At 41.8% G+C, this 27090-nt stretch overlaps 3 protein-coding genes across 4 annotated transcripts; 1 reads left to right on the top strand and 2 right to left on the bottom strand.

Moving 5' to 3' along the window:
- Positions 1 to 316: 316 nt before the first annotated feature.
- On the top strand, positions 317 to 8592 carry napsa (napsin A aspartic peptidase). Of its 2 annotated transcripts, XR_004896220.1 has the most exons (10): positions 317 to 535; positions 901 to 1054; positions 1918 to 2041; positions 3136 to 3254; positions 3409 to 3608; positions 3875 to 3997; positions 4532 to 4676; positions 6641 to 6739; positions 7736 to 8095; positions 8127 to 8592. XR_004896220.1 is itself a non-coding variant. In XM_031320709.2 (9 exons), exons 1-9 carry the CDS (start codon positions 468 to 470, stop codon positions 7895 to 7897), a joined length of 1194 nt encoding a protein of 397 aa, XP_031176569.1. In that variant the 5' UTR covers positions 317 to 467; the 3' UTR covers positions 7898 to 8592. The 2 variants fall into 2 exon arrangements, 1 of the variants encoding a protein (XP_031176569.1); XM_031320709.2 differs by having other exon boundaries at positions 7736 to 8592.
- mief1 (mitochondrial elongation factor 1) lies at positions 8488 to 14696 on the bottom strand. The gene is made up of 5 exons (XM_031320698.2): positions 14445 to 14696; positions 13939 to 14092; positions 13624 to 13804; positions 12487 to 12758; positions 8488 to 11823 (listed from the first exon to the last, which is right to left on the bottom strand). The coding sequence occupies exons 2-5, from the start codon at positions 14083 to 14085 to the stop codon at positions 10984 to 10986; spliced, it is 1440 nt and encodes a 479-aa protein (XP_031176558.1). The 5' UTR covers positions 14086 to 14092; positions 14445 to 14696; the 3' UTR covers positions 8488 to 10983.
- Positions 14697 to 17848: 3152 nt separating this feature from the next.
- On the bottom strand, positions 17849 to 27090 carry LOC116065233. The gene is made up of 4 exons (XM_031320641.2): positions 26983 to 27090; positions 23169 to 23631; positions 22638 to 23039; positions 17849 to 22196 (listed from the first exon to the last, which is right to left on the bottom strand). The coding sequence occupies exons 2-4, from the start codon at positions 23610 to 23612 to the stop codon at positions 18291 to 18293; spliced, it is 4752 nt and encodes a 1583-aa protein (XP_031176501.2). The 5' UTR covers positions 23613 to 23631; positions 26983 to 27090; the 3' UTR covers positions 17849 to 18290.

Genomic DNA, 27090 nt, shown 5'->3' on the forward strand with positions numbered 1-27090 from the left:
TATGATTACTGAACATCTGTAAACTTTAGTCTGTGTGGTTATGTTTATAGATTATCTGGGGAAATGTATCCAGTAAACTGTTAGAAGAATGTTGTCTATTATATGAAATGTGTTCTCAGCTGGAGTTAAAACATGAACACAATGTGTGTGTGTGTGTGTGTGTGTGTGTGTGTGTGTGTGTGCCCTATCATTCGCATTTCACAGTCACAACAGCCTTCAACTCGTGACCTTGCACAGACCTTTTTCACCGGTTTGTGGGGGGATGATGGCCATCCTCTTCCACCAATAAGAACACCTTACTGATTATTTTTCCTCCAATCACTGAGCCACATGACGGGGAATACCGAGTAAATCCGGACATTGCCGAATCGCCCTCTGCGTCAGTTGAAATAGTGGACTGTGTTTGTGCCCTCGTTAGTTGCGGAAACAATTCCAAAGTGTGAGTTATTTTTTTAACAAGGACAGAAATGGCGCAGCTGGCGTATTTTTGTATCATCTGGGCGCTGCTGATAACACAAAGCGCCGCCATCTTCAGGTAAATACTGTACGCTGATATTTTGGCAACTCTGTATGAGCTAATACTACACTTCAGCCTAAATATATCACTTCATTGCAACAGACAAATTGGCTTGATTGATTGCAGTCAATGTATGCGCGCGCGTGTGTGTTAACTTCCTTATTTTGTTCTCTGGTATGTGCACATGTTTCCAAAGAAAGTGTTTACCTGTAATAGTGACGCCAGTGCACTTGCAGTTAGCCTAAATGGTAGCTTAACAGTTTGTACAGTCACACAGTTTACATGAAAGTAGACGCGAGCGCTCTGTACCAGGAAGCATTTTTTTTCGAGTGCAAGGCGCACGTTGTGCCCGTGACATTTAATTCAATATAACCTCATTTCAGAGTTCCTCTTCATAAAACCAGAAGTCTACGCCGCCTGATGAGCGACAATGGGATGTCTCTGGAGGAGCTTCAGGCTTTAGCGAGGAGCACCGGAGCACCGGACAGCTCTCCCTCCCCCAAAGTGCCCGTAGAGAGGCTGACCAACTTCATGGATGTATGAATAGTACACAGTATACTTCATTTAGCAGTTAAACCCAGAATGACAATACTGAGTCATCCTCTCCTCCCTGATGTCAGCAGCAACACACTGAGGTTAATATAAGTGTGTGAGTGCAGCCTTATCGGAGGGAGCCAGCTTCTTATAACCCCAAATTTATCAGATGCAGGCCTACATCACATCACACTTCTTCACTTTATCCAAGAGTTTACTAGATACACAAGGCAATGTGGGTGAAACAGAGTTCAATATTTGAGCAGTATTGCCGTTGAGAAACAGGAGGGAAATAAGTAAATATTATAGTTGGGCACCCATGATATCATGGGTTGACATTAGAGCTTAGAGCTGGGCGATATGGAGAAAAATCAAATATCACAATATTTTCGACTAAATGCATCAGTGTCGATACTGCAGTGATGGGTTGACTTTTGGTGTTTTCACTGTAAGTATAAGTTTAATAAGAGTTTTGATTTTGAAAAAATCATCAATAATGTGGATACAATGACTAAGTGGGTAAAGGCAAATAATAAAACAGCTAGTAAGTTCATAAAATGACATCACTTTACTGTAATGCAGCCTTTAAAACCAGGAAAAGACACTTGTATCCTTTTACTATTGTTACGATATCCAAAATTTAAGACGATATCTAGCCTCACATATTGATGTTGATGTAATATTGATATATTGCCATGACCTAGTTGACATTTCTTTTTTGCCACTTTAAATAATTGGAATAAGGTTGGAATCAGAAAAGGCTCTGCATTTCTTCCTGTATTTTAAGTCTTTTTCACTTATACTGTATATGTTATTAGTCCCAGATGTTTCCCAGCAGATCTCAGTGTTATGTATGGTCTCCTCAGGCCCAGTACTATGGGATGATCAGCATTGGCACCCCTCCACAGGACTTCACTGTGCTCTTTGACACTGGCTCCTCCAACCTCTGGGTCCCCTCCATTCACTGCTCCTTCCTCGATTTGGCCTGCTGTGAGTATGGGGAACTGACTCATTCAGCATGCTCTATATGTGTAGAGCATGCGTAGCTGTTGGCTACTTCCTGGAAGATGCTCACTGTATTTTCCAAGCAGCAGTGACTAAAATATCACACTTCTTCTTCTTCTTTGTTATACCTTTTTAGAGTTTGCTTTTTACCTGAAGTATACATGCAAACCTTTAGCTGTATCCTAGGGCTGTTTTGACTTCTTTAGCATCATTACCATTAACTGTTGAGTAATACTTATCCACAGGAATGTATATGTAACGTAACTGCTGACTTGTACAGTTAAGTGAGTTTTCTTTTTTTCTGGCATTATTGCAATTAAAGTACAATACAATGTATAACATTACAATGTACAGTACATTGTAAGTAGGACAGACGTTCAAAAGACAAAAGTTACACAAAGGACTGTCCTATTTTAAAAAGCCTGTAAAACCAAACCTTGACCTTTTTTTTTTAAAAGATTCAAAGAAGCGGGCACATTTAGGAAATGAGTGTTAAGACTCGAATAAATTCAAAGCCCTAATTCTTGGTAATAATAAACATTATTAATAGGACATTGTTTATTCAATGTATTAATTGAATGTCGAACAACTTTAAACATTCTAATATTAATAAATAGCTTGTATTTGTTACTCCATATAGCCTACAGCCATGGACATCGTATGAGAGATTAGCTCCTGAACACAAACATGTGAAATGCCCCCACCGCACCTGATACTGACAAGCCAGCTACCTGCAACTTTCTTGGAAGTGTGTGTAAAGGGGGCACGGCGAGGGGGCTTTACGGTAACACATTTCAAATTAGATATGAGTCAAGTTATTGGTTGCATTTTTGCAAAGTTTTAACACATAGGCCTAAATCAGACAATGCACAGGCAAATTAGGAAAATCCCTGCAGTTGTGGTCTTGACCGGACTTTAAATAACATCCTCTTTCTTTTAAGAACAAGTTTGAGTACTACAACACTGAAACCCCCTGGCTCTGTTTCAAACTGTTCATTGTGTATAACAACTAACGATCAAAATGAAAATGTTCAGATTACAAGGATTCAGGAAACCGATCGTCTGTCCTCTCTCATTAGGGCTTCACCATCGTTACAACTCGAAGAAGTCGAGCACATTCGTCCAGAATGGCACACAGTTTTCCATCCGGTACGGCAGAGGCAGTTTGTCTGGCTACATCAGCGGCGACACTGTCTCTGTGAGTATGAGGAAACGCTCACTCACATTCCCTCGCTCACTCACATAGCCACTTTTGTTTGACTGCATTCCTCAATTTTGGTGGTCACGCCATTCCTATCATTTCATTAGAGACTTTTATTTTTTTATTTTTGACATCTCTCTCCGGCTTGCAGGTTGCAGGTCTGTCTGTTCCTGGCCAGCAGTTTGGTGAAGCGGTGAAGCAGCCTGGCATTACATTTGCAGTGGCACGGTTCGATGGGGTCTTGGGCATGGCCTACCCCTCCATATCAGTAGCTAATGTCACCCCGGTGTTTGACACGGCCATGGCTGCCAAGCTGCTGCCCCAGAATATTTTCTCTTTCTACATAAGCAGGTTGGTGTCTGACAGCAGGAAGTATGGAAGAACAGGCTTTGATTTTTATCAATATTATAATCAGCCAGCTCGAGAATTACTGCCTTCTGTATTAAACGTTGGTCAGAGAGACTTTGTGGTTTATCAACTTGGTCTTTACTTTGTTTTTCTCTGCTACTGCCAGTTATTAATTCAGAAACTGTGGGGTTTTCCCAGTTGGGAAATGAGTTGGCACATTTGGGCGTTTCTTCACAGCGAGGTATGCTTCTGTCCACCCTGACTGTTAGAGACCCCAAAGCAGCAGTAGGAGGAGAGCTGATGCTGGGTGGGACAGACCCCCAGTACTACACCGGAGACCTGCACTATGTCAATGTCACACGAAAGGCCTACTGGCAGATCATGATGAGCGGGTAAAACAAACCTTTTTTGGCTACATTGTTACAAGGAACAGAAATAGAATAGTGTTTGTTTGTGTTCGTTATGGTATGATGCATTCCAGTTTATTAAAAAGATAGATTATAAAGACCGTAGCGTTCACGTATACAGGCGGGCGCCATCTTGGGAAAACGGTCACGACCAGTCGAACCACGAACGCCGTGCTTGAGCACTGTTACCGGTTACTGGTTGCACAGTGTTTGTCGTTAGTGGTATAGAAGTAGCAACTTCTTTTTACTTTACCCGTGCCCCGACGACTAGCGTTATAAGCTAATTAGCGGTTTGCGCTAAAACTGGTCACATTCGATTAGCATGAAAACATATCCCAGAGAACGGTCGACTCGGTACACGTGTTATTAACCCCTAGGTTCATTTTGCGCCGGATTTCTCCTTTTAAAGGCTGCACTACAGTAGCACGACAACACATTTCTAACACTTGGTAATAAACTTAATGCCTCTTGTCTCTCTGCCTCGCCCTGCTGCTGCTTCCTCTCTAACTTGCCCCGCAGAGTTGATGTTGGCAACCAGCTGACTCTCTGCAAGGCCGGTTGCCAGGCTATTGTCGACACGGGAACATCCTTGATTGTCGGTCCTAAGGAGGAAATCAGAGCGCTGCACAAAGCCATCGGAGCTCTGCCCCTGCTGATGGGAGAGGTAGAGCTGACACATGTCAAACAGAGCTATTTTACAAAAGACATGACGCCATACAGTGTGTGTCCATCATTGTCAGCGTCATTTCCACGCTTCCCATTTATTTTGTAGGGAAGGGCTTTGGAGAAGCGGGGCGTTGAGTCGCCCGCTCCTCATTTGCATAAAGTTGAATCCAGCCAACTTTATGCAAATGAGGAGCGGCCGGCTCGGCTCGACTCCTCTCAAAAGCTGACAAAAATCTTTTAAACTGACCTTTGTCGATCTGAAATAAAGACAGATTCAGCAACTGCATGGCCTATTTCTCGCTTGAAATGTTTTCAGAAACACGTTTCAGTGAACTGTTTTCGTAAAATAAGAGACCGGATTCCAAATCCGACCAATGTGGTCGGTTTTGAAATCCGGGAGCAGACAGACCCACGTGACGCGTTCGTCCAATCAGCTGCAGACATCGCGGTTGTAGGAGGGTGTAGACTGTTTTCTTTGACACATACTGTTAGTCACACTTAAGTCGGATTTATGTTTCTGCGTTAAATCCACGTCGTTGGTACGTGTTGATACGGACCCTACGCCGTAGCATGATGTGTACCTCTCAAAAAAATGTACAGTAACTTTATGTCGCGGCTTCGCAGACTGCAACAACTGATTGGTCGGCTTGGCCGTGGCTTGGTAGCGTTGCATTTCCCCTATTCATTTAGTATGACGCCGCTCACCTCGACTGGTTTCGCACGCGATTTCCTCAGTGCATTACAATCATATTTTATTGTTTGGTTGGTAAACAGTGCTTAAATGTCATTGCGTGGTTGCATGTTGAATAACCAGTTAACTTCTCTGCCAACAGTCCATCAGTAAAAAAAAGAATTGTTAGTGTTGGTTAGAATTCAAAATGTTACTGGTTATACAAGAACAAACGTGAAAATTAGCGCTGTCAAACGATTCATTTTTTCTTAATCGCGATTAATCGCATGTTTTATCACATGATTAAAATTCTATTATTTTGCATTTCAGAACAGTTTTTAAGTACATATTAACAATGGAAAGCAGTTCGTACCAGTGTATCTTGATTGGGAATCAAATTGATGCAAAGAAAGTTGCTTTATGAACTTGACTTTAAGATTTGTATTTGTTTATTATTTATTTACTGTAAACAAAAGAAAAATGTGTGACTCTGTCATTATTGCACAATTCAGAACATGCCAACCGTAGTACGTCTTTAAGACCCGAGTCCTCTACGATGCTGACAGGTCTGCAGTTAGTTGTCACCCATTTTGCAAGAGCTGTAGTAATTGTTTGCTACAAAATAGTAGCCTTGCTAGATTCTAGTGATTTTTAGAACAGCTAAGGGGCGTTGTTAGGCACGACGCAAAGCAGAGTGAAGTGTAAAATAAATTAATAAATGGCGGCATGCGATAAAAAAATGAACGCGTTATGCTCGGCCCTTAATCGCATCGCGATTAACGCGTTAATGCTGACAGCCCTAGTGAAAATCTGGGAATTTTTTTCTCCCACCCACTAAACATGTATTAAAGCAACACCAAAGCACTTTCCCTCTTCGGTCCCCCTACAGGTTGGAAGCAGAATTGTCCTTTACCGCTGTCGTATGTCTCATTCGAACTACAGATCTGCTACCCGATCTGGCAAACTTGCATAGTGCGGTTATAGCCGATAGAGGGCCGCAAAGAGAATGCAGAAGTGCCGTTCACCCTGTTACGGGTTGATGAACCACTGAAACGATTTTGGAAACATTATTTTAAGGTACAAAAGAATATTTGGTGTTGCTTTAACACTTAAGAGATATGGTGCTTATGGTGAAGGCACCCACTAAATGTCATAGGTCATGTTATATCTAGACTTACTCTTAATATTGCACACCTCCAAAAGCTGCATCTTTGACTCTGCTGTGGTTTGATAAATTGTCTGGATCTTGAGATCATTTCAGTATGTTTTTCCCTCCTCTCCTTCCCCTCTAGTACTTGATTGACTGCAAGAGGATCCCATCCCTCCCCGCCATCTCCTTCAACATTGGAGGGAAGACGTTTAACCTGACTGGAGAGGATTATGTCGTGCAGGTAGATATTACTCATTTCATATGGATAACATTCACTTTTATTTTGTCACTGCCAGTTATTTAAACCAATTCAAAAGGAGGAGTGTACTTTTTCTTAGAGGTAAAAAAATGTCCATGTGACGGTCTTTGGAAGAGATTATGGTAATATATCTAGAATGTAATGCAATCCAATACAATAGCCTTGCAATAAACCCCACCATTTGTAAAGGATAAGTCTGGGGATTTATTAATTTTTCTTATTGTCAACAAATCCCATGAATGTACCAAAACCAGCAATGCATTGGTCCTTTTTTTTTATAACAAGTGTGTTTAGACAGCAAATGCCCAATGTAGCTTATTCCTCTGTGCTGTAGAGCTCAATTGTTATTGTATTATAAAATGCATCAATGAGGCATGACCCTTAACTGATAAACATGGCTGCTGTAGTTTGAGTCATTTGGTGTTGTAGCGCACAAAAGGTAGTCCCCAACAAATACCATTTACTCCAGTTTAAGTCACGAGTCAACAAGAGTTACTACTGTAGTTACAACTATAGAGTATCGCCAGCCTTATCCCTTTTTTAAATGTTCAGTTTTTGTTTATCTGTGTGGTCATTTGACTGGTGTATTGATCTGCATCATATTGATAGATTTCTAATATCTGTCTCCCTGTTGTATGGCGATAGGTTTGGAACAAAGCATTGTATTGACTTGCAATATATTTTACAGGTGTATTTATGAGACTTTGAGTTTGAATATTGCTATGGATGCAGTCACTAATTTTTAAAGGACAGGTTGACATTTTTTTGAGTCTGTCTTAATAGAATTTTCCCATGTACAATGAACAACATATTGGTCGCTGTAATTGTTTCGACTCTCCATACTGAAGTGATCAAATGGTGACAAATGATAAAATATAGGCATGTAAGTACTGTCTTTAAAAACAACTTTGATAAAAGTGTGACCCTGTCTTGAAGATATGCTTGCAAAACTGAATTTTTGTTTTGCTTTTGATGCAGGAGTCTCAGTTGGGTAGATCAATCTGTCTGTCAGGCTTCATGGCCATGGATATCCCGCCTCCCGCAGGGCCCCTGTGGATCCTGGGAGATGTATTCATCGGGAGGTACTACACTGTGTTCGACAGAAACGCCGATCGTGTGGGGTTTGCCCCCGCCAAGTAGATTACTGAACTCTTGTTTGTGTGAAATACATTGCAGTGTTCTAATGTTTTTTTTGACTTTTACGTCACACCGAGCAAAGCTTAATTTCATCGTCATTGTTGCGTTAGTTCATTTGCAGCAATCAAAAGCACTTAATGGTTGTTGTACATCACTGCAAGACCTGGCTTGCCACATAAATATATCACTTAGAATGTTTATTCTGTTTGTTTATATAAGAAAGTGGCTGCTGATGAGCAAGTGTGGATGCTATATTAATAGTTTAGATGTTTTGTGTTACTGAACAAAGGCACTGATGTACTCAGTTTCTTGCATTTGTCTGTGAAGCTGCTTTCGGTTTATGCTTCACCTTTTGATATGGCAGGATTCAATCAGAGCTATGCATTTTAAAGTGTTTGTGCCATTTTCATTTTTGTAATGTTTGGGAACAAATGCAACTTTTTCTTTGGATGTAATCATTTGGAACAACTGACCCACTTTTCCAGCTTCCAATGTATCTCAGCATGCTTCACTTAATATGCCTTTAATTGTATTATCAAAAATCACTGAAGAAAGCTTTACTTTTTTTTTTTTTTTTTTTCTTCGAAATTTTGAATGGATGGGTTTAGATTGTGATCTGCCATTGTGTAAAATAAGTTTTTCACACTGCTCCCTTGGGAAAAAAACTAAAATAAACATACAGAATGTTATTTGTAACATTTAATGAAGTATACAAAGTGCTGCAACATCCATCTCCACTGCAAAAATACAAAGCATGCAACAAAGCATATGGCTAGTATGAACTCCACAATGTAGAGGTAGTGATCTACTTTGGGTTTTTGTTTTACAATAACATTACAAAGGTGGCACAGTGACTTCCCTTCCTTCAGTACAGCAGTCATTGTTGGCATAAAGTAGGTCTGCAAAGTAAGACTTAATATGCAAACAAAGAAGATCTACTGTGGTTTCATTTTTATATATCGGTACATCCAGGACTTAAGCACAATAAGTGGTACTTTACATGTTTAATGGAACGAAATAAATAGTCTGCTCTTTTTTTGGTTACAAATGTACAATAAATACAAAAATATTCACCTGTTTCTCCGTTACCTGGATGATTAACTGAATGCACAAGACAACTAAACAACCCTTCATATTGTACACAATACAAACAGTGGGCTGGGGATTGAGAGGACACTTTGCTCCATGTCATTGCATTTCCTTTTCATTGTAAGGCTACAAGTGAGAACAAAAAGCATTTCATTATTTTGGACATCACTTTAGGATGTCATTTAGAGAGAAGACACAAACCCCACTTGACAGTCTGGCAGCTATTGCTGTAACGACTCCACCTGCTGTCGCCTGCAATGAGTAGCAGGCTAATCTAGCGTCAGGAACATCTGCTATCAAAGCTGCTTTTATATAACTGAGGATCTGTGAGTAGATCCCTCTCTACCAGATCATGATCTATAAGAGATAAGCACCTGTAATCTATTAATATACACGTTGTCCTGGCAGACAGAAGCAGCCTGTGAATAGTGATCAGTACAGGTGATGTGTTGTTGGTACACTTCATGTACATGGTCAGAACTGACCAACAGCATGGCCTCGTGTACTCCACTAATCCATGTCTGGCTACCTATTCTAGACAGACTGGGCACCTATAATGTAATCAGGGCTTAATGTGGACTTAAAACGTGCACTAGTGTGCATACAGACACACAGTACTGAAACTACAGAGGTGGCAGGCTCAAGGCTCTAACTGCAATCAGGCCAGGAAGTTAATACTGAGACTAATTCACCAAATGACAAACATTAGTACAATGTTTTCAGCAGTGTGTTGTTGTATTCAGCCAACGGTGCAGGATTTTAAGTACCCATGTCAATATTAAAAGGTTATCATTTAGAGGAAAGAGGATCTAAATTGGATTTTAAATGAAAGCGAAAACAAGTAGACAAAAGCACTTTGAGTCCTACAGAGATCCTTTTGACCAACTTACTAACATTTTGACAGCGCAAAATAACCGGTGTTGGAAAAAATTAGATAAAGCGTATCAGACCTGTTTACCAATGTAACAAATGGCGAGACTGAAGAAGAAACCCTTTTCAGAACAAAGAGCAGCTCAGTATTAGACAAGTCAGTCACATGGAAACATTTTCCGTTCTGGCCTAAATAAGCGTATGAGAAAATGGAGGCGCTGTGTTGTTCAGACTTCATGACTCCATAAATGGTAGTATGTTCCACTGTTTGGATATATATTCAACTTTTCATCAGATGTATAGTTGAATGGTGCGAGTTTGAAATATTACAAAGAGACTGCTTCTAGATTAGGTAAATATAACACATGCAAGCTGCACACATTCCAATCACAGCCTAATGTCCGTTTTCACAGATCCCTGGAAACATGGACAGCATCATACATCTTGACCGCAGCCACTGTATTAATGAAGTTCTTACAAAACATTCATTTCAAACTGAATATCAAAGCACTAGCAGTACTAACAAAAAGGAGCATGAAAAGACAGCTTGTCTCCTTAGGCCGATATGAATTTATTAGCTTTTGGGTTGGCGTACACACAATCAACATTACACTCTGTCCCTTGACACAGTGGCTTGGACTTATCTCAAAACAGAGTACACAACATTTACCTGCATTGGACGTGTCCGTCCTAAAACTCCAACAAGTTAAAAATAACATACTGTCTTCCCCTTCCATTTTAATATGATCAACCAATGCAAAGTACAATCCCTATATTCCAATGTATCAGGCTCTAACAGCATACAGTTTACTCTTAACTTCATTAATACAATGGCTTTAGTGAGAGCCATGAACGGCAATAGGGCTTTGCGTGATCACACCACATACAGCTTTCATGTCAACACTCATACACATCTCAACACTAAGTAACTGCTACCGTTTATACCCCATTTTCTTACTGATGGCATTTAAGACTGAAGAGGACGAGTGTTTCAGGACAGAGGACCATTCCATGAAGTTGTTTTTTTCCTTCAGGAACCTCATCATGACTCTAGGTCACCATTGCCCAAAAATCAGTTGTTGAAATTTGAATGCCACGTTGCCGTTTAGTGATGTTATTATACGAGGTTGTCAGGGTTGGGGCGGCTGTGCCACAGCAGTTCTCAGCAGCCCCTCGGGATCTGAGAGGGCGCAGTAGAGCGTGTATCCCAGCTCGTCCACTTCTTGTTCAGTCAGCTCACAGAATAAGTTAACTTTAGGGCTGAGGGCACATTGCAGCCTCCCGGCCTCTAGGTGTCCCACTAGCGCTCGTAGCAGCTGTAGGAAGCGGTCGGCCAGCGCTTCCCGGGTCCAGTCGCCTTCTTTTTCGCATAGCAACAAGATGGTGTTGGTGAGTTGGCTGGCGTTGAGTCGGTGAAGGGCAGGGTTGAGCTTGCACACGGCCTTCGCCAGCTTTAGGCAGGCGCACCGGCAGCCTCCGTCCTCCTGGTCCAGGGCCCTGAGTCGCGCCGTCTCAGCCACACGGAAGCTCTGCCGCCACAGGTTCTCGTGGCGCTCTGCAGCGAGTCGATGTGGTTTGGCGATCAGCGAGGTTCCGTCCTCCATCACAAGTAACGGTAGGAAGTCCACGTACAGTTTCCGGTCCATCTCGTACTGCACCTCCAGGGTCAGTGTTTCTGAGGGAACCACAGGGCGAATGATGTAGTCGAGGACGCTCCCTATAGCTGGCCAGTTGATGGAGCCAGCCACGAGCTTGTCAAAGACCTCGAGGACTGATTTAGGGGAGAGGTAGCCTCCGACCATGCAGCGGTCCCAGTAGCTGCTGTTCCGCGGGAAATACTCCAAATTCTCCCTGCGGACAAGCCAGAAACCCGGGACATTCATGATGGTGTCCTCCCCGGGGATGGACGACCACAGGTTCTTCTCCAAGATAAGAGGCACCATGAGCTGGGCGTGGTCCGCTGTCACCACCTAAAAGATGGAGGAAGGGGATAAAAATGAAGAAGGCACGACAGGTTCTCTTTTCTCAAAATGACTTAACTATTAGGATTGGGGAAAGAAATCGTATGTATGGGGATTTTTTTTCCCCCGACAATTTTTAGAATCGGTTCTTTTCCCTAGAATCTGTATTTTTTATTTTTATTTTTTACCAATGATTCACCTAAATATTTTCTGTTTATACGGTACCGCTGACGGCAACTACATCATATCCCTTTCTAGCAAAACGGACGGAAAGCAGAAAATGCAGAAAATACATGTTATGTTCTTTACAAATGAAATAAATATCAGAGTGACTAACTGACATGTGCATTCCTTTTAAAAAACTATTCATTTTTAGAAATGTCGTATGATACATCTTCTCTAGAAGTGTTTTATTCAACTCTTGTTTTTGTTAAAAAAGGAAAAGAAAATCGCAATACTATCGAATTGCAATACTTCTAGAATTGCAATGATTGAAAATCGCAATACAAATCTATTTGGCACCCATGTATCGTGAAAGAATCAAATCGGGACAAAAGCATATGGTCCCAGTCCTACTAACTATGTTGAGAGAGAACATTTTTTATATTTGGCTCCAAGCTCAAATTAGGACTCTTTTGTCTAAAGTAGGACCAAATGTAAGTAACCTCTTACCTGCAGGTCATCATACAGACTGCCACTCAGGTACATCTCTCGGAGCGGCATGTCAGGCAGTTTGGCATGAAGGAACACTCGGAGTTCGGCGCAGATGTCCAGCGCAGCCCTCCTAGCCACAGCCTGCTCCTCAGTAGGGATGTTCACATTATTTTGGTAGAACTCCCACAGATGTTCCTGCAGGGACAAACGCATTCGGGCCCGCTGGCGGTCTGACTGAGTGGCACCGCTGCCTCCCACAGCAGCTCGACCCACAGCCCTCCGCAGACAGTCTGAGGAGGTTAGAAGCAATTGAAAGTTAAAATATCTTCCCTCTTCCACCATTTCAAATAATGACTTTTGATGTGTGTGTGTGTGTGTGTGTGTGTGTGTGTGTGTGTGTGTGTGTGTGTGTGTGTAGCAGGTAAAGTTAAAAAAACAGGAGAGGTATGAGTGTGTTTTCAAATTATGAATCTACAAATACCAAATTAAGGTGCTTCTACAGTATCTGAGGAATTATAACATTAAAAGTACAGGTGTTGAAATTAATCAAATAATCGATGCATCGAATCGTGGACATGGACGATGCTGCATCGATAATCGGCCGGGCCATAATCGATTATTTCTGTTTACAATTTAATGTAGGCTTAACAACATTTCTGTTTATATATTCTGTTATGTTTTGCACATTCAGGACGTGCCATGTGCTCAGTGCTGTAGTTTTATGTATCCAATTTATTTAGTATTAGAGCACTGCAGAATGTTTTGTTTTTGAAGGTTGAAACGCTATGAGTTAAATATCCTATATGGCTTTAATAGAAAAATGTATTTGATGCATCGAGATATCGAATCGAAGACATGATAATCGTAATCGAAAGATCAGTGAAGATTCACACCTCTAATTAAAAAGTTCAACTACATCATATCAAACTAATATCAAACAGCTGGATGACCAACTACTGCACTACAGAGAGCCAACACCCACTGTAAAGGAAGAGCAAGAATCCTCCAAATAGGCTGTCTGTCAACAGATAAAATGACAGCTGGCTGAAAGTCTAAACAACAAAATATACTGGTCAATACTGCATTATAAAACACGAAAAAGACATGATGCAATGAAGTGGGACACATTTAACTTAACTCTTAAAGGGCACTAACCTGGTTCAAAAGCATGTGAGGAAGTAGGCAGAGACTGTAGAGACCTGCTAACTGTGGACTTCATGTCATGGTTCAGTACCCGTGGTGACGAACCCATCCAGGCGGGCTCCTCCCAGCTTCTCTGTCCCGTCGGCTCCATATTGGTGGGGCTGGTGGGAGCACTTATTGCACGGTCATACATCTGCACAACAAAGAACTGTGAGCACATTGTTCACGCTGCCACGTATGCTTAAGTAAGAGCATTGCTTTTTTCCTTTCGTCGTACATGGGAGTGAAGAAAATAAACAGTTGGGAGATAAATTGCTTCTCGCTTACTCTTTTGACAGCAAGTGTTGCAATGCCGAGCATGGCTGCTCCTCCCACCCCCAGCACAAGCTTAGCATTGGAAAGCATGAAGTCAATGGCTGTGCCAATCCCATTGTCATCTTTCTTCCCTTTACGGTCTCCATTCACCCCCGCCATCCTTTCACTGAACACAGAGGAGATAAAGAGAGTAAGACAGGAGGACACTGACAGGAAGCGGATAAGGACAGAAAAAGCAAATTTTTTCTGCTGCTGAGCTTAGAGGCACTGATTGAATATTTCACTTATAAGAGGAAAATCTATGCGTAGCTACAGCCAAAAGAATGAAAAAAGAAAATCTAGTTTCATAAATATCTCTTTTTCAAATAAAAAATTAAAACTTAACCATTTGCCTACTCATGACCTGTGATCTTTGCCTTATCCTACACTAAATAGTCCACCATTCCCCACAAAGAATGTCTCAGATCTAAACATTTGCATTGCTGACATAAAGAGTAGTTTCTTATATGAAAACCCACCTGGGAGATAAACCTCCAGATGACCTTAAACCCGTGGCCCGTTCCCCTACATAAGCCCACCCAATCGGCTGTTGAGGAAGAACTGGCCCCTCTTCAGTGCGTCCTCCTTATCTTCAGGTACCGTCAGGGCTTGGCAGCGGCGAAACTCGCGAGCCACGGCACGACGATAGTAATTGCGGTCAGTGTACTGAAGTTGACGCCCTGCGCGGAGCAGCGCCCGGTACAGCTCCAGCACGGCACTGCGAGACCAGCCGCCCATTAGGGACCACACATGGAGAGGGGGGACACCCTGGCACCTGGGAAAAGGAGAGCAGAAGTTGTGTGAAGGGACAGACGTTAACAGATAACAACATTGCATCATTTTTTGAATTGAAATGAGTATTTGGATTACAAAGCAACCATGTCTAAAATATTAGAAAGCTCATGTGGGCCACACATTCTGGTCATCATGCTGGATCAATGGTCATGGAAGGATGCAACTGGTAGAAAGAGTCACAGATAGTATGGGTGGAAAAAGAGAGAACAAGAGTTTGCTGCTGTAGTTTGAAGTTTATGCATTGCACTTAGAAATTATGTAATAGGCTAATAGGCTCCCAGGGAAAGCTACCTGCCTTTCACTCTTGGTTGGTTACCACTCTGTTCTGAGTTATTATAGTAGTATTTCAGATGCAAAAAGCGAACATCATCCCACAGCGCATCCATGACCAATGCAGCACATATTTTTGTTCAGTCTGTCTCTGCCTTGCAAAGAGTATGGTCATAAATAAGATTCACATTAAGAGCACGCCACCTTTATACTAATGTTATGTCAAAACAACCTGCTCCTTTGCCAGCTTATATTCCGTCTGTGGCACACATTCAGTCACACTCAACATTAGCTAACGTTACTGCCTCTCAGGTGCAGTGATAAGGGTTCGCTACGGTTAGCAACCATCCAAATGTGACCACTTAGCTTAACACCGCGGCTCACTGTCTCCCTAAATTTCCAATGACTGTTATGTGACCATTGCCTCTACCGACTGTACAATAATGGCATTTAAATCTACAGAGGGTCATTTGTCTTCAGAAAATGGCTGGCTCAACGGAAAGTCACAGATTCGCTCACTCTTGACTAGCATGTTAGCTTAACACGCTAACTAGCCGTTAGGCTAAACCAGCGCTGACCTTACCTTTAGCAAGCCTTATTGACAAGACACACACTCGTAAAAATGTGCGGAGGATAAAGTGGAAGCAAAAACACAAGTACAGACAGCAAAAAAAGCACGCGCAAACCTACGTTTCAGAAATTAGAGCAAAGATACGTCTTCAGACAGAGGCAGCGCTCTGCTCAAGCCGGGGGTCAGATTCGACAGTGACAAACGGAAACAAATACTACTATTCACATACTACATCCGGGTTATTATCATTTTTTACTGTATTTATCTTCTTATATAAAGTCTATGGTATTATTAGTATTACCCATAGACAGTATATAAGAAGGTATTACCTTATTTTTTTATGATTTAGTTGCCACATGTGATAGATCTTACATGATGCATTCAAGAATTTTGGAAGTTTGTGTGTCTCTATCACATCACTCATCTCTATTTTTTAATGATGTTATGGTTATTTCTGGTTTTTGCTATGTATCAATAAAAAAGATAAAAGATAAAGTGATGGAAAAAAAATTATCTAGACTGAGAGGGGTAATGTCATTTTTTTCTGAAAACAGATTCAGCCCAAGATAAAAAAAAAAATAAATAATTCTCTCTAAGTGTTATTTATGGTTCACATGAAATATCTATATATCCCACTGGAAAGCAAGATAATTACAACAAATTAGAATCTATAAGAGATAAAGCTCTACACAACTGAGCATCCTGCACTTTTTTTTCTATTTTAACCACACAGATGTTGCCAGATGGTATTTCTGTTCAAATGTCATATTAGGTGGTTTCTCCTTGAAGTTATAACTCCACTATGTCAATGATGTAAATGGTTTACAGGACAAAATGTGTGTGGTATAATTGTGCACACCACAATTGTGTTTCTAAATAGCCGATCAATCAAATATTCTTCAATCAAACATTCATCAACATATTTGCAGTGTTGGCCTTATGGTGTTTATTTCATTTTCATTTATTTTTATGGATTTTATTCATAAACATTGTCTTGATACTTAGATAGAATAAATGGGACAAACCTTGCAAAAGTTGAGTTTCAGGTACATTGAAGCCTTTGCAACATTACCTTGGGAAAGGGTGATGAGTTTGGGGAGGCCGACATCTTCAAAGCATTCTTTATAAGGTTAAAGGTGAACTGAGCCATTTTCACTGAGATTGTACAACCTTAACAAAAACGTCCAAATTATCTTCTTTTAAGTTGCATCAAAATATATTTATAATTCAAACATTGAAAACTGACTCCCTGTAATATCAGAGTGTTGATAGAACTGGTGATCCAACTTTGCAGATCAATGCAGAGTTCAGCCACTTTCATCACATTGCTCAGGTATGCATGGTAAACTGATAAGTTGTTGTACACTGACACCGATCAATCAGGTCTGTTGTCATATTAAAGACTAATTTAACATCAAACTGAAAATATGTTTTTCACTGCCCTCTCTGATTGAATATTTCAAACCTGTTTCACCTCTGACCACATCAGCAACACTGATGGGTGTAGTTGGGTGTGGTCACAAGTGTGCTTTCCTTGGTGAAACAAACTAAAAAAAAAGAAAGAATAAGTGTGCTTTGGTGTACCTGTTACCACATCCAGCTGTGATGTCATAGGGCCCTGGAGTACACTTGTACATCACTACAACAAGGTAAGAAATTAAACCACTGGAAGTCAGCTTTTCAGGAGGTGTTAAGTTACTCTTTAAATAGTTGGTATACACTGTGTAATGACCTTGTTGTCCTTGAAATCTGTTGGCCAGAGACCATGATAAATACCTTTACCAATCACACTCTATCCTATCATTTATTATCTAAAATTGAAAATGCTACATGTATGCATACACATCTTAGCTTTGTGATATTTGTCTCTATGCACAGGGGCCTATGAATGTCTGATCAGAGGCTTCTGGGAACAGGTCCCATTGACCTTATCATTATCCCATCCAGATGGTGCCGATATCTGTTTCAAAAGTCATTATTGGTTTATTAAAAAGAGCTTAACGAGCCATATGACTTTAACAAAAATCCTGTAATACAAAGACTGATAGATATAAAACAATAACATATTTAGGAACAATATGAATAATTTGCTTGCATAAATAATTATATGGCCAAGGACTTAAACACATGTTCATCTTCATGTTGTCTTACATAGTCTGGAAAAAAAGTATACATTAACTTTTTATGTTAATTACATTATTAAATAGTTATTAAGTCTTACACCAAGAAATGAATATGCTGAAACAATTCAAGTTGTACTTACACAATTTATGTATTCTCACTTTGCATTTACATTGGCGCTATAGCTTTACCACCAAGAAAAGAAGCCAACTCTAAATGTTAACATTTAACAAACAACTGTTGATTAACTTCCTGTAACCTCAAATTCAACTTTCTTTACATCAATTTCATTTACTGCAATGACATCTCCAGTTTGTGTTGCAGTGCCATAGCACACATTTTCAGAAACATTATACTTTGAAGGGTACAAGGGACGGGTAGATTAAAGGGTTGTTGTAAATTTTCTCTAGCCATGGACAATTAAGGATTATAGGACACTTAAAGCTGGATGAAAGTCCAAAGTCTGGACTTTTGGGGCGTTTTTATGTATAAAATCCATATTGTATAATATTTGGCCCCATTATTACAATTATATCACATCTAATGGCTTGTAGACCTGTGGAGTACATCAGGGCATGTACTTCATTCCTTTCATCCTAGGAATGATATGTATATCTCTGATGTCATCATGGTGAAGCAGCCAACACAAGTAGCGCTCCGTCCCCATGCCCCATCCACTGGAGAGGAGTGGTTTAACTTGACGCATGTTAGTGTACCATTTGTAGGACTGCTCTGGCACTGCATGGTGTCTGAGGGCCTCCAGTACCATCTCAGGGGTGGAATGACGTTCACCTAGACCCACAGTCTCACCCAGCCCCAGGAGAAGGTCAGCAGCTTTGGCTTTGCACCGTCCAGTGCCCTCCACATAGGCCTGGTAGAAGGGAACTCCTAGATGGTCCATCTCAGTCAGCCAAACAGCGCCACCATATTTCTCTATCAAGACACGCTCTCCTTTGCGTGTAAGCTTTCTGCCAAAATGCGGCTGGCCATCTTGTACCCACTCTAAGCAGTCGGCAGATGGCATCATGGGAATGGCTTGATCTAGAGGGACTCTTGGAAGTGGGGTTTTTCCATCCAGCTTACTCAGCATGGCTTTGACATGTGTAAGAGTCCCGGCAGTGTTGAGAATCATATCAGAGTGTTTCTTCAACATGGACTTGGTGAGATGAGCCAAGTATCCCTCTGCTATGGAAATGGCATTGTCCATGTCACCCAACAGTTCACACTCCACGTGGTAGAACTGGTTCAAGTGTGTGGCATCAGGATCTTCCCCTCTAAAGCTGGGGGATATGTAATACGTCCCCGGCAGGTTGTCTTGGAAGCGAAGGAAGTATTCAAGTACAAATTGCATTGAGTCAGCCAGGTAGATGTCCTGGCCCAGCAAGTTAACGGACACTGGTTCTGAGTCAGATCCCAAGCCCATTGGTGAAGAGATGGTGTCTGTGGTGAGAGGGGTTAAAGCGTAGGAGTACTGGCAGGAACTGTGGAAATATTCCACTGTGCTGTGGAAGAGAGTGTTTTGAATCTGGAACAGGTTGCGATACCACTGGCTCTTGATGGCCAGTGTGGAGTGAGACTGAGGGTTTTGCCATGAATGAGGAGGCCTGCACTGGGTGATTTTTGAGTGGATCTTTTTAAGGGCCTCAGGGTCAGCAGCTGGGCCATCCAATGATGACACATATCCAGGGTAGCTTTGGAAGCATTCTGTTTGCAGCTCAGAAGGCTTAGTGCCATCTGGTGAAGGTAACAAAGGGATTAGCTTGGCATGAGCATAGTCAATCTCAAGGCCCTCAAAGATCAGCGCAACACCTTGAGCTCTCATTCCCTCTTTTAGAAGTCGGGCAACTTTATAAGTGGCTAAGATCAGTGTGTTGTAGTCAGCTTCCTCCAGTTTAAAGATGTCACTGGACAGGTGTTTGCGTGGCACTACAACTGTTAGTCCAGGACTGTTTGGGTATGGTGTCAAGAAGGCAACATGCTCATTGTCTTCCCACACTCTCCACTGTTGCTGCTCTCCACGTACAATACGACTGAACAGGTTATCATTGGAAGCGTCTCCAAAAAAGTCAAAGCATGAAGGTGCATTTGGTGTTGGCAGTCCGTTTCCAATCTGGGCTTGAACCTGGGCCAGTGCCTCATCATCCCAGCGGGGGCCACTTTTTGAGGTGCAGTAGCCAGGATCGTGAGTGTGGAATTCCTCTTCATTGGCAAGATGGGGTTGCCACTTTGGCTCTACGCCATGAAGCGGGAGCAGTCTGATTTGTGCTGGTTGATCAGGGGTTGGATTGAAAACCAAGGCACAGCGCTGCACTCCCAATCGCTCACATAGCAAGCTTGACACAGCTCTTGCTCCTTGTAGCATTGCTACAAAATCAGGTGGAGCCAACTGGAAGATGCTGCTTGCCCCACTAAGAGTCTTTCTAGTCAGAATGGTTGACCCAGGGATCCAGGGGTTGGGATTTAGGTAGGCAACTAGCTCATCTGTTTCCCAGATCACATCAGAGAAGCTCTTCAGGGGCCGGAGGACTTCTACTCGTGAAATGCCACCTATCATTGAGGCCACAAACATCACTCCAGCATTCGTTTCAATGATAGCATCACCTTTCGTGTCCACAGCAATGATTCCTGCACAGACACCATCTAGATTTTCAGCCATCACTTCTCTACATGCCTGCCTAAGGCTATAGCCTTTGTGGTGGTAGAGACTGGCTATTTTCTGTGCAACTGTCTGCCTCAGAAATACATCTCCATCTCCAGAGCAGGTAATAGCTAACTTGTCATCAGCATATATTCCTGCCCCTACTACTGCTGTATCCCCAACTCGCCCTTTCAGCTTTCCGACTAACCCCCCTGTGGACGAAGCAGCAGCTAACCCATGCCAACGATCCAAGGCCACAGCTCCAACTGTCTGAGGGTGATTGTTTTTTGAGGTGTTTCCAACAGTGAGCTTTGCAATTAACTGTCTGTGACGTATATCAGTGTAGAAATACTCAGGCCCAACAGGTTTCTCTTTCTCCTCCAACCCTTGCAGAAAGTCCTCAGCTCCATCTCCCACTATGAGTGAATGTGAGCTCTTCTCCATGACACATCTAGCTGCTTTTATTGGGTTCTTCACACTTTGCACACAAGCAACAGATCCTGACCTCATTGTATTGCCATCCACAATGGTTGCTTCCATTTCATTTTTGCCATCTTTGTTGAATACTGAGCCTTTACCTGCATTGAACAGGAAGCAGTCCTCCAGAGCTTCTACTGACTTCTGAACTGCGTCCAGACTCCTTCCACCTTGTTGAAGCACTTGGGATCCAAGGGTTAAGGCTGTCTGTAGAGCAAACTCAATAACCCCAATCACTTCGGTGTTCAGCATTATCTCCTCTCCAGCGCCACCATGGATCACCACAGTGTAGTCTGTGCTCATGCCAGAGGTGGAGTCCACAGTAGTTTTGCCGTTGTTTGGGATTGCTGAACAGTGGTTTGTCTCTCCATTGATTTTCTCTGTTTGACCCTGATTCAGTAGATGCTCCAGGGCTCCCATTTGGTGTGCAATAGCATACCTTACAGCTAGAAGCATCACTAACTTCAGATTTATCTTCAGACGTTCTTGAAGCTTTTCCAGTGCCAGAGTAAAGCTCCCCTTCCCATTAAGCACAATGCGGACCGTGTCTCTCTTTCCAAGGTAGGTTACAGCCAGCTGATCTTGTGCATAAACATTCCCTACTCCACACTCTACACCCTCCATCAGATCTGTACCTGTGAGGTACACAGATGGACATCCAAAGGGGTCCAGGTACTTCTTCAATGGGTTGTCAAATGGCAATAATCGGCGCAGGGCAGCTAGGTGGGGACCAACTCCTCGACCACTTTTGGTGTTTCTGATTAGGCTCTTATGCTCCAGAAATGCCACATGGAACACGCGTAGGAGGTCAGTAGTGTATCGCATTGTGTTATCTGGGCCAATGCAGGATGTCAAGGCACCTACTAACTTTTGAGAATGCATAGTGAGTGAGTAAGTAGGATCACAACGGCCATGTTTGTAGTGGCGCATATGGGTAGGTGTAACAAGCATGTGATTGGAAGCAGATTCCCCAAGAGTCTGCCTCAGGGAAAGCTGCAAAGAGAAGTTGATCCAAGCATCGTACAGGCCTCTCTGCCCTCTGAGAGCAGAAAAGACATCAGGATAGGAAGACACATCAAAAGTGAGAACTGGGTGTGTTGCTTTCAAGTCACGGCTTAGTTTGGGGGTAATTACTCCTTGCAAGGGGAATGTAAGGGAAGTTGGACAAACACAATTAACATTATTTACTGTGACAGACCCATTCACATTTACTGTGTCAGTATGGATTAGGTCTAAATCAGCAGTCTCAGACAGATTGTATACATGCTCAGTCATAAGCCCAGCCACCATCCCATCCACAGCGCTGTGCTCAAACACCATCCCAGCTGTGCTGTCCTTAAACACCACCAGGTTCAACACCTGTCAAAAAATAGAAAAACAAAAGATTGTTTTATTTTATTAGTCTATTTAAAATGTGTGATTTTCTGACCACCTCTAATAGCACTGATAACATACTGATGTGTTCAATCGTTGAATTTAGCCTGGTATGAATATTAAAATGCACATTGAACCAATTTGTGACACACCATTTCAGTAAAGGCAGCAATAAAATTCCCAATTATTGCTACTCTGGGGCTTTTTATGCCATTATTATTATTATTATTATTATTAATAAATGCAAAGTTCAACAGTATGAGAGAGAGAGAGAGAGAGAGAGTGTGTGTGTGTGTGTGTGTGTGTGTGTGTGTGTGTGTGTGTGTGTGTGTGTGCGTGCGTGCATGCGTGCATGTGTGTGTGTGTGTGTGTGTGTGTTTGTGTGTGTTGTGTGTGATAGAATCTGATCCAGATTATATCCAATACCTTGTCATAGTATCTCAGGAATGGACTGTCTCTTCCTCCTCCCAGTCTCACTGCATTGAGGATATCAGCCAGTTCAGAGGGTGCGTTGCAGTCTTCCAAACAGAGTGTCAGCACGGCACTCTCCATCAGCCCCAGTGATGCCGCTGCGTCCCCTCCTTGCCCCAGGATCTCTTCCCTGGTGGCAGCCCAGACTTTGCGCCCCAGAGCTGAGAGACTGCAAATTGCAGAGGGATCATTCTGATTTCCTGCACTGGGTTGATCCATCACCTGAGCCAGTTGGTTGTAGATGTCAATGAACGGTCGAGCAGAAACTGGCCTACCAGTGCTGGGACGCCACAGTATGTCAATAGGGAACACTCCTCCAACACAGGTGATGATGGCATGCAGGCTATCTGGGTATACCTGGAGATAAAGCTACAGATTAGAAATAGAGCACATCTGACAAATTGATAATTGAAAACCTGTAACTTCTCTTCCTCTTTTATTTTGCTTTACTAAATCTTACCAGTTGTGCCCTGCCAGTAATCTCACCTTAATCTCATCTTGACTCCTGCCAGGAATGCGACTGGCAGCGAATACCTCAGACTGCTGTGTGCGCTCCATTGGTGCATTGCCTTCCAGTAACATGGGCTCACTGTACAGCTTTGCTGCTGCCCAGAGCAGAGCGGCTGCCCTCCCCAGTTGGGTACTTCTCTTTGCTTTGGAAGGAAGAAGAACAACAGGGAGGGCAGTGGAGGTGGGCAGAGGGTCATCACAAGACAAAAGACCTCTTTTAAACTGCTTCGTCACCCAGTTTTCTTGGCCTGAAGCAATGGCTGCCAATTTTTGCTGGGCCTCTTGAAGGATCTCCCTCTGCTGTTCCAACGTACTTTTGAACTCTGGGTAAAGGTCTGGACCTAAAGTAAGCTGCAGGACACGGCTCACCTCTTGCAAGGTAGCATCCAACTCTGGAACAGGGTAGTCGAGAAGGGTCATCCTGTTTATATGGAGGAGGCTTGATAGAGAAGGAACAGAGAGAAAGCATGAACGGTGATGCCAGGTACTGGTTATTTGATGGGTTATACTGTGAAACAGAATTAGATGCATATGAAGAGCACAGAAAAAAAAACATGCACCTGCACGTAAAGTGTATATGACTGTACTGCAGCTAATGATACTGATAAAAATTATACTGAAAGCTGTTTTACATGTATATAGTGTTAGCAAACAACATCCATTTAACCTTGACAAACAAATGGCACTTAAACACAAGCAGAAACAAAATATTTTCACATAAGCACAGTAAACCACAGTCAGGAGTTGAATATAGGCACTATAATCAGCCAAAGTCAGCACGACAAACTCAAAATTGTCAGAAGCTGCTAAGTAGGTGTGTTCTCCTAAATATATTTAGATAGCAAGGAATAGACACAGAATATAGTGGATAGATGTGATTATGTAACCTTTGTTTTTAGAGCCAAGAGCTCTAAATCCATGCTGCTTGCGTGGCACTAGGAAAGGCAATGCCAGTCTATCTATGCCAGTTGGTTGATCTGTCCACTATTCTAGTCTGTTGATTATGTGTTGAGGATGTCAGAAATGTTGATAAAAGGGGTTAGTGATGTAATGTAAGGGATGCTGATGTTGTTGTTGACGATGGTCATTGTTGATTATATTGTGTCAACTTTGTAGACTGATATGCACTTTTTCCTACCCTATGTAGGTTACTTTGATGCTGCTATCCATGCACCTTGTACTGGTATTTATTTGTCCTTGTACTGTTACGGTTGTGTTCCAGTTGGACTGTGTGTAGAACTTGTATGTATTTATGAGTCTTGTATGTGTTTTATACTTGCTGCACACCTAATAGTCCTTCGGGGACACAAATAAATAAAGTTGAAGTTGAAGTTGAAGTTGAAGTACTATAGTGGGACTGGAATATGGGTCCTAATGACTTTGGTGACTCCCTGACATTTCCTTTTGAGCCACCATGAGGTTGACATTTTTGTTTTGTTTGTGTGAAATGTGTCACAACAGATAAGGATATTGGCATGAAATCCTATACTATGTCCCTGCAATAGAAGAAGCTGCAGTTTCAGGACTGCAGTCCTAGGACCGCTTTTTCACAACCCTAGTAACCAAACGAAACTGTCATACTGTGCAAGTGCCATCACTTAAGTTAGCAGCAGCTAGCTATGAAGGGTTAATGTAGGGTTTAGGTTAAAAGACAGGGTTTGAGTTCTGTCTTAATGCAACCTATAATGAATTACAAAGTAGATTATTGCTGCGTTTGGCCTCATATTTATTCACTACAACGTTGGGTTGTAGCAAGGTTCAAATAACTGTCTGTGTCATGCCAGTTATGTTCGGTAACTACATTCTAGCATCTACCTGAAAAACTAGGGTCCTAGGAATGCGGTCTTGAAACTGCAGCTTCCTCTTTTGCAGGTACATGCTAGTGCAAAAGTACATGGCTAGTGGGGTGGCAGCGATTGTATCAGGGTGGCTGTCCCCCCTTGTCCCCCCCTTTGCGGTGCTACTGAGCATTGTCATTGTGAGCATGTAGGCATGTGGACGTTAGCATTTAGCTTAAAGCATCACTGTTCCTACATACAGTCTCACAAAGCCACTAGTGTAGCTGTAGTAAAGCCTGAAGTGTCAGGTTTACTGACATACAGTATACACACACACCCACACACCCACACACACACACACACACCCACACCCACACACCCACACACACACACACACACACACACCCACACACACCCACACACACACACACACACACACACCCACACACACACACACACACACACACACACACACACACACACACACACACACACACACACACCCACACACACACACACACACCAACTGGCATGCGTCCATCTCATTGCCCTTTACATTTCCTTCACATGATGTCCAACCTTTCTTACATTAGTGTAACCAGTAATTCAATTATCTGATTTTTGGTATGGGACAGCTGATGTCTAACACTGGTCTTTTTGTGTATTAATGTAGTAAACGGATGGAATGCATCCAGATTTTACTCATTTGTGAGACAATACCCCCTGGAATCAGTAGCTATACGGACCCAAGTAATGACCCATCTGCTCTCACGTGAAAGCAGTTATTCCCTTTAACCACTCCTCTGTACGAAACTAAAGCTGGGCAATGTTGTTGGTTGTCAAGGGAATGCATCCCACGCTGTATGAAAATTAGATTTCTCCTGATTTGTCTCATCAGTTCGAGTCCTCCACACAATGCTGGCTGTCTGTGTTCTATCTGACGATGGATTCAGGTTTTGCAATGATACTGGTCTTGTGATTCCAATAGCTCATTTACTCAATACAAGCAGTACTACCAGTACTACTACTTTCATAGGTTTTTTCTTTAATGTAACACTACATTTGCTTTAGATTCCGTAAGATTTGGATTATCAGATTTTATGGACATTAAAGTTGATTTGTTTTATCATTCTTTTTTATTTGAAATTATTCAAAACATTTAATCAGTTTCTCTTTAGTGGTCTTACTTTAAAGTTCACGCAAATTGCATGAAGACATTTTTTTCTCATTTAGCCCAGTGGTGTCAAGCCATGCAGATTTTTATTTCATTTTTTATTTTCATCTCTGACTTTTTGTTGCCAATGCTCCAGTACAATCAAGGTACAGTAAATGGGATTTAGTTTGTGCTGCTCAAAGCATTGCAAATTTGAAGATTTGTTTTTTTACAGCAACATTTCTTTCCAAAACCAATATCCCAATTTCTCGGGACAGTTTACTTTTGAGTAAAAAAGAGAAAAAACGTTTCACCAATGAAATACTACCTATAAAAAACACAGTGAAGGCTGTGGATTCATGATACTGTTTGTGAGAAGACACTGTGCTCTTCAAATTGTTAATATGCAATATTCATAGATTCCATCCTGGTCTCCTTTTTCATTTCAAACTTAAAGAAACAAAATGCAATTTCTTGTATAAAAGAAAATTACTCCATCGCCAATGAAAGAACTGTTGACAATTATAGGGACACTGATATTACTGTAATATTTGTAATCATGATTTCTTTTCCATTTAAAAACTATTCTTAATTCAAAATATCCCAAAATCCCCAAACCCAAAACTGCCAAAAAGCAATCAAAGTGACAGAAGAACTATTTGTGTTTTTCATTTTGGTCATTAGTGATATATCCCAAAAGATATTCCTCAAGTATTTTATTTACTTTTTACACCTAAAGTACAAAAACAACAAGATTTCAAGTTTCAAACTATTCATTCAGAAACACATACTTCACATCTGAGTACAACATTATAAATACATCATCTATTCCTTTATTTGAGAGAGAAAATCAGCTTACCTCAAAATGGAAATTTCTGGAAGATCTGGCCAGTTGGTAGGATGGAACAACGGTCCGTGGAAGGAAAACTTGGTTGGACTACAAACACAAGGGTTTGCCTATAATATA

Source organism: Sander lucioperca, chromosome 21 (assembly GCF_008315115.2).
Source record: "Sander lucioperca isolate FBNREF2018 chromosome 21, SLUC_FBN_1.2, whole genome shotgun sequence".
Classification (NCBI taxonomy): Eukaryota; Metazoa; Chordata; class Actinopteri; order Perciformes; family Percidae; genus Sander; species Sander lucioperca.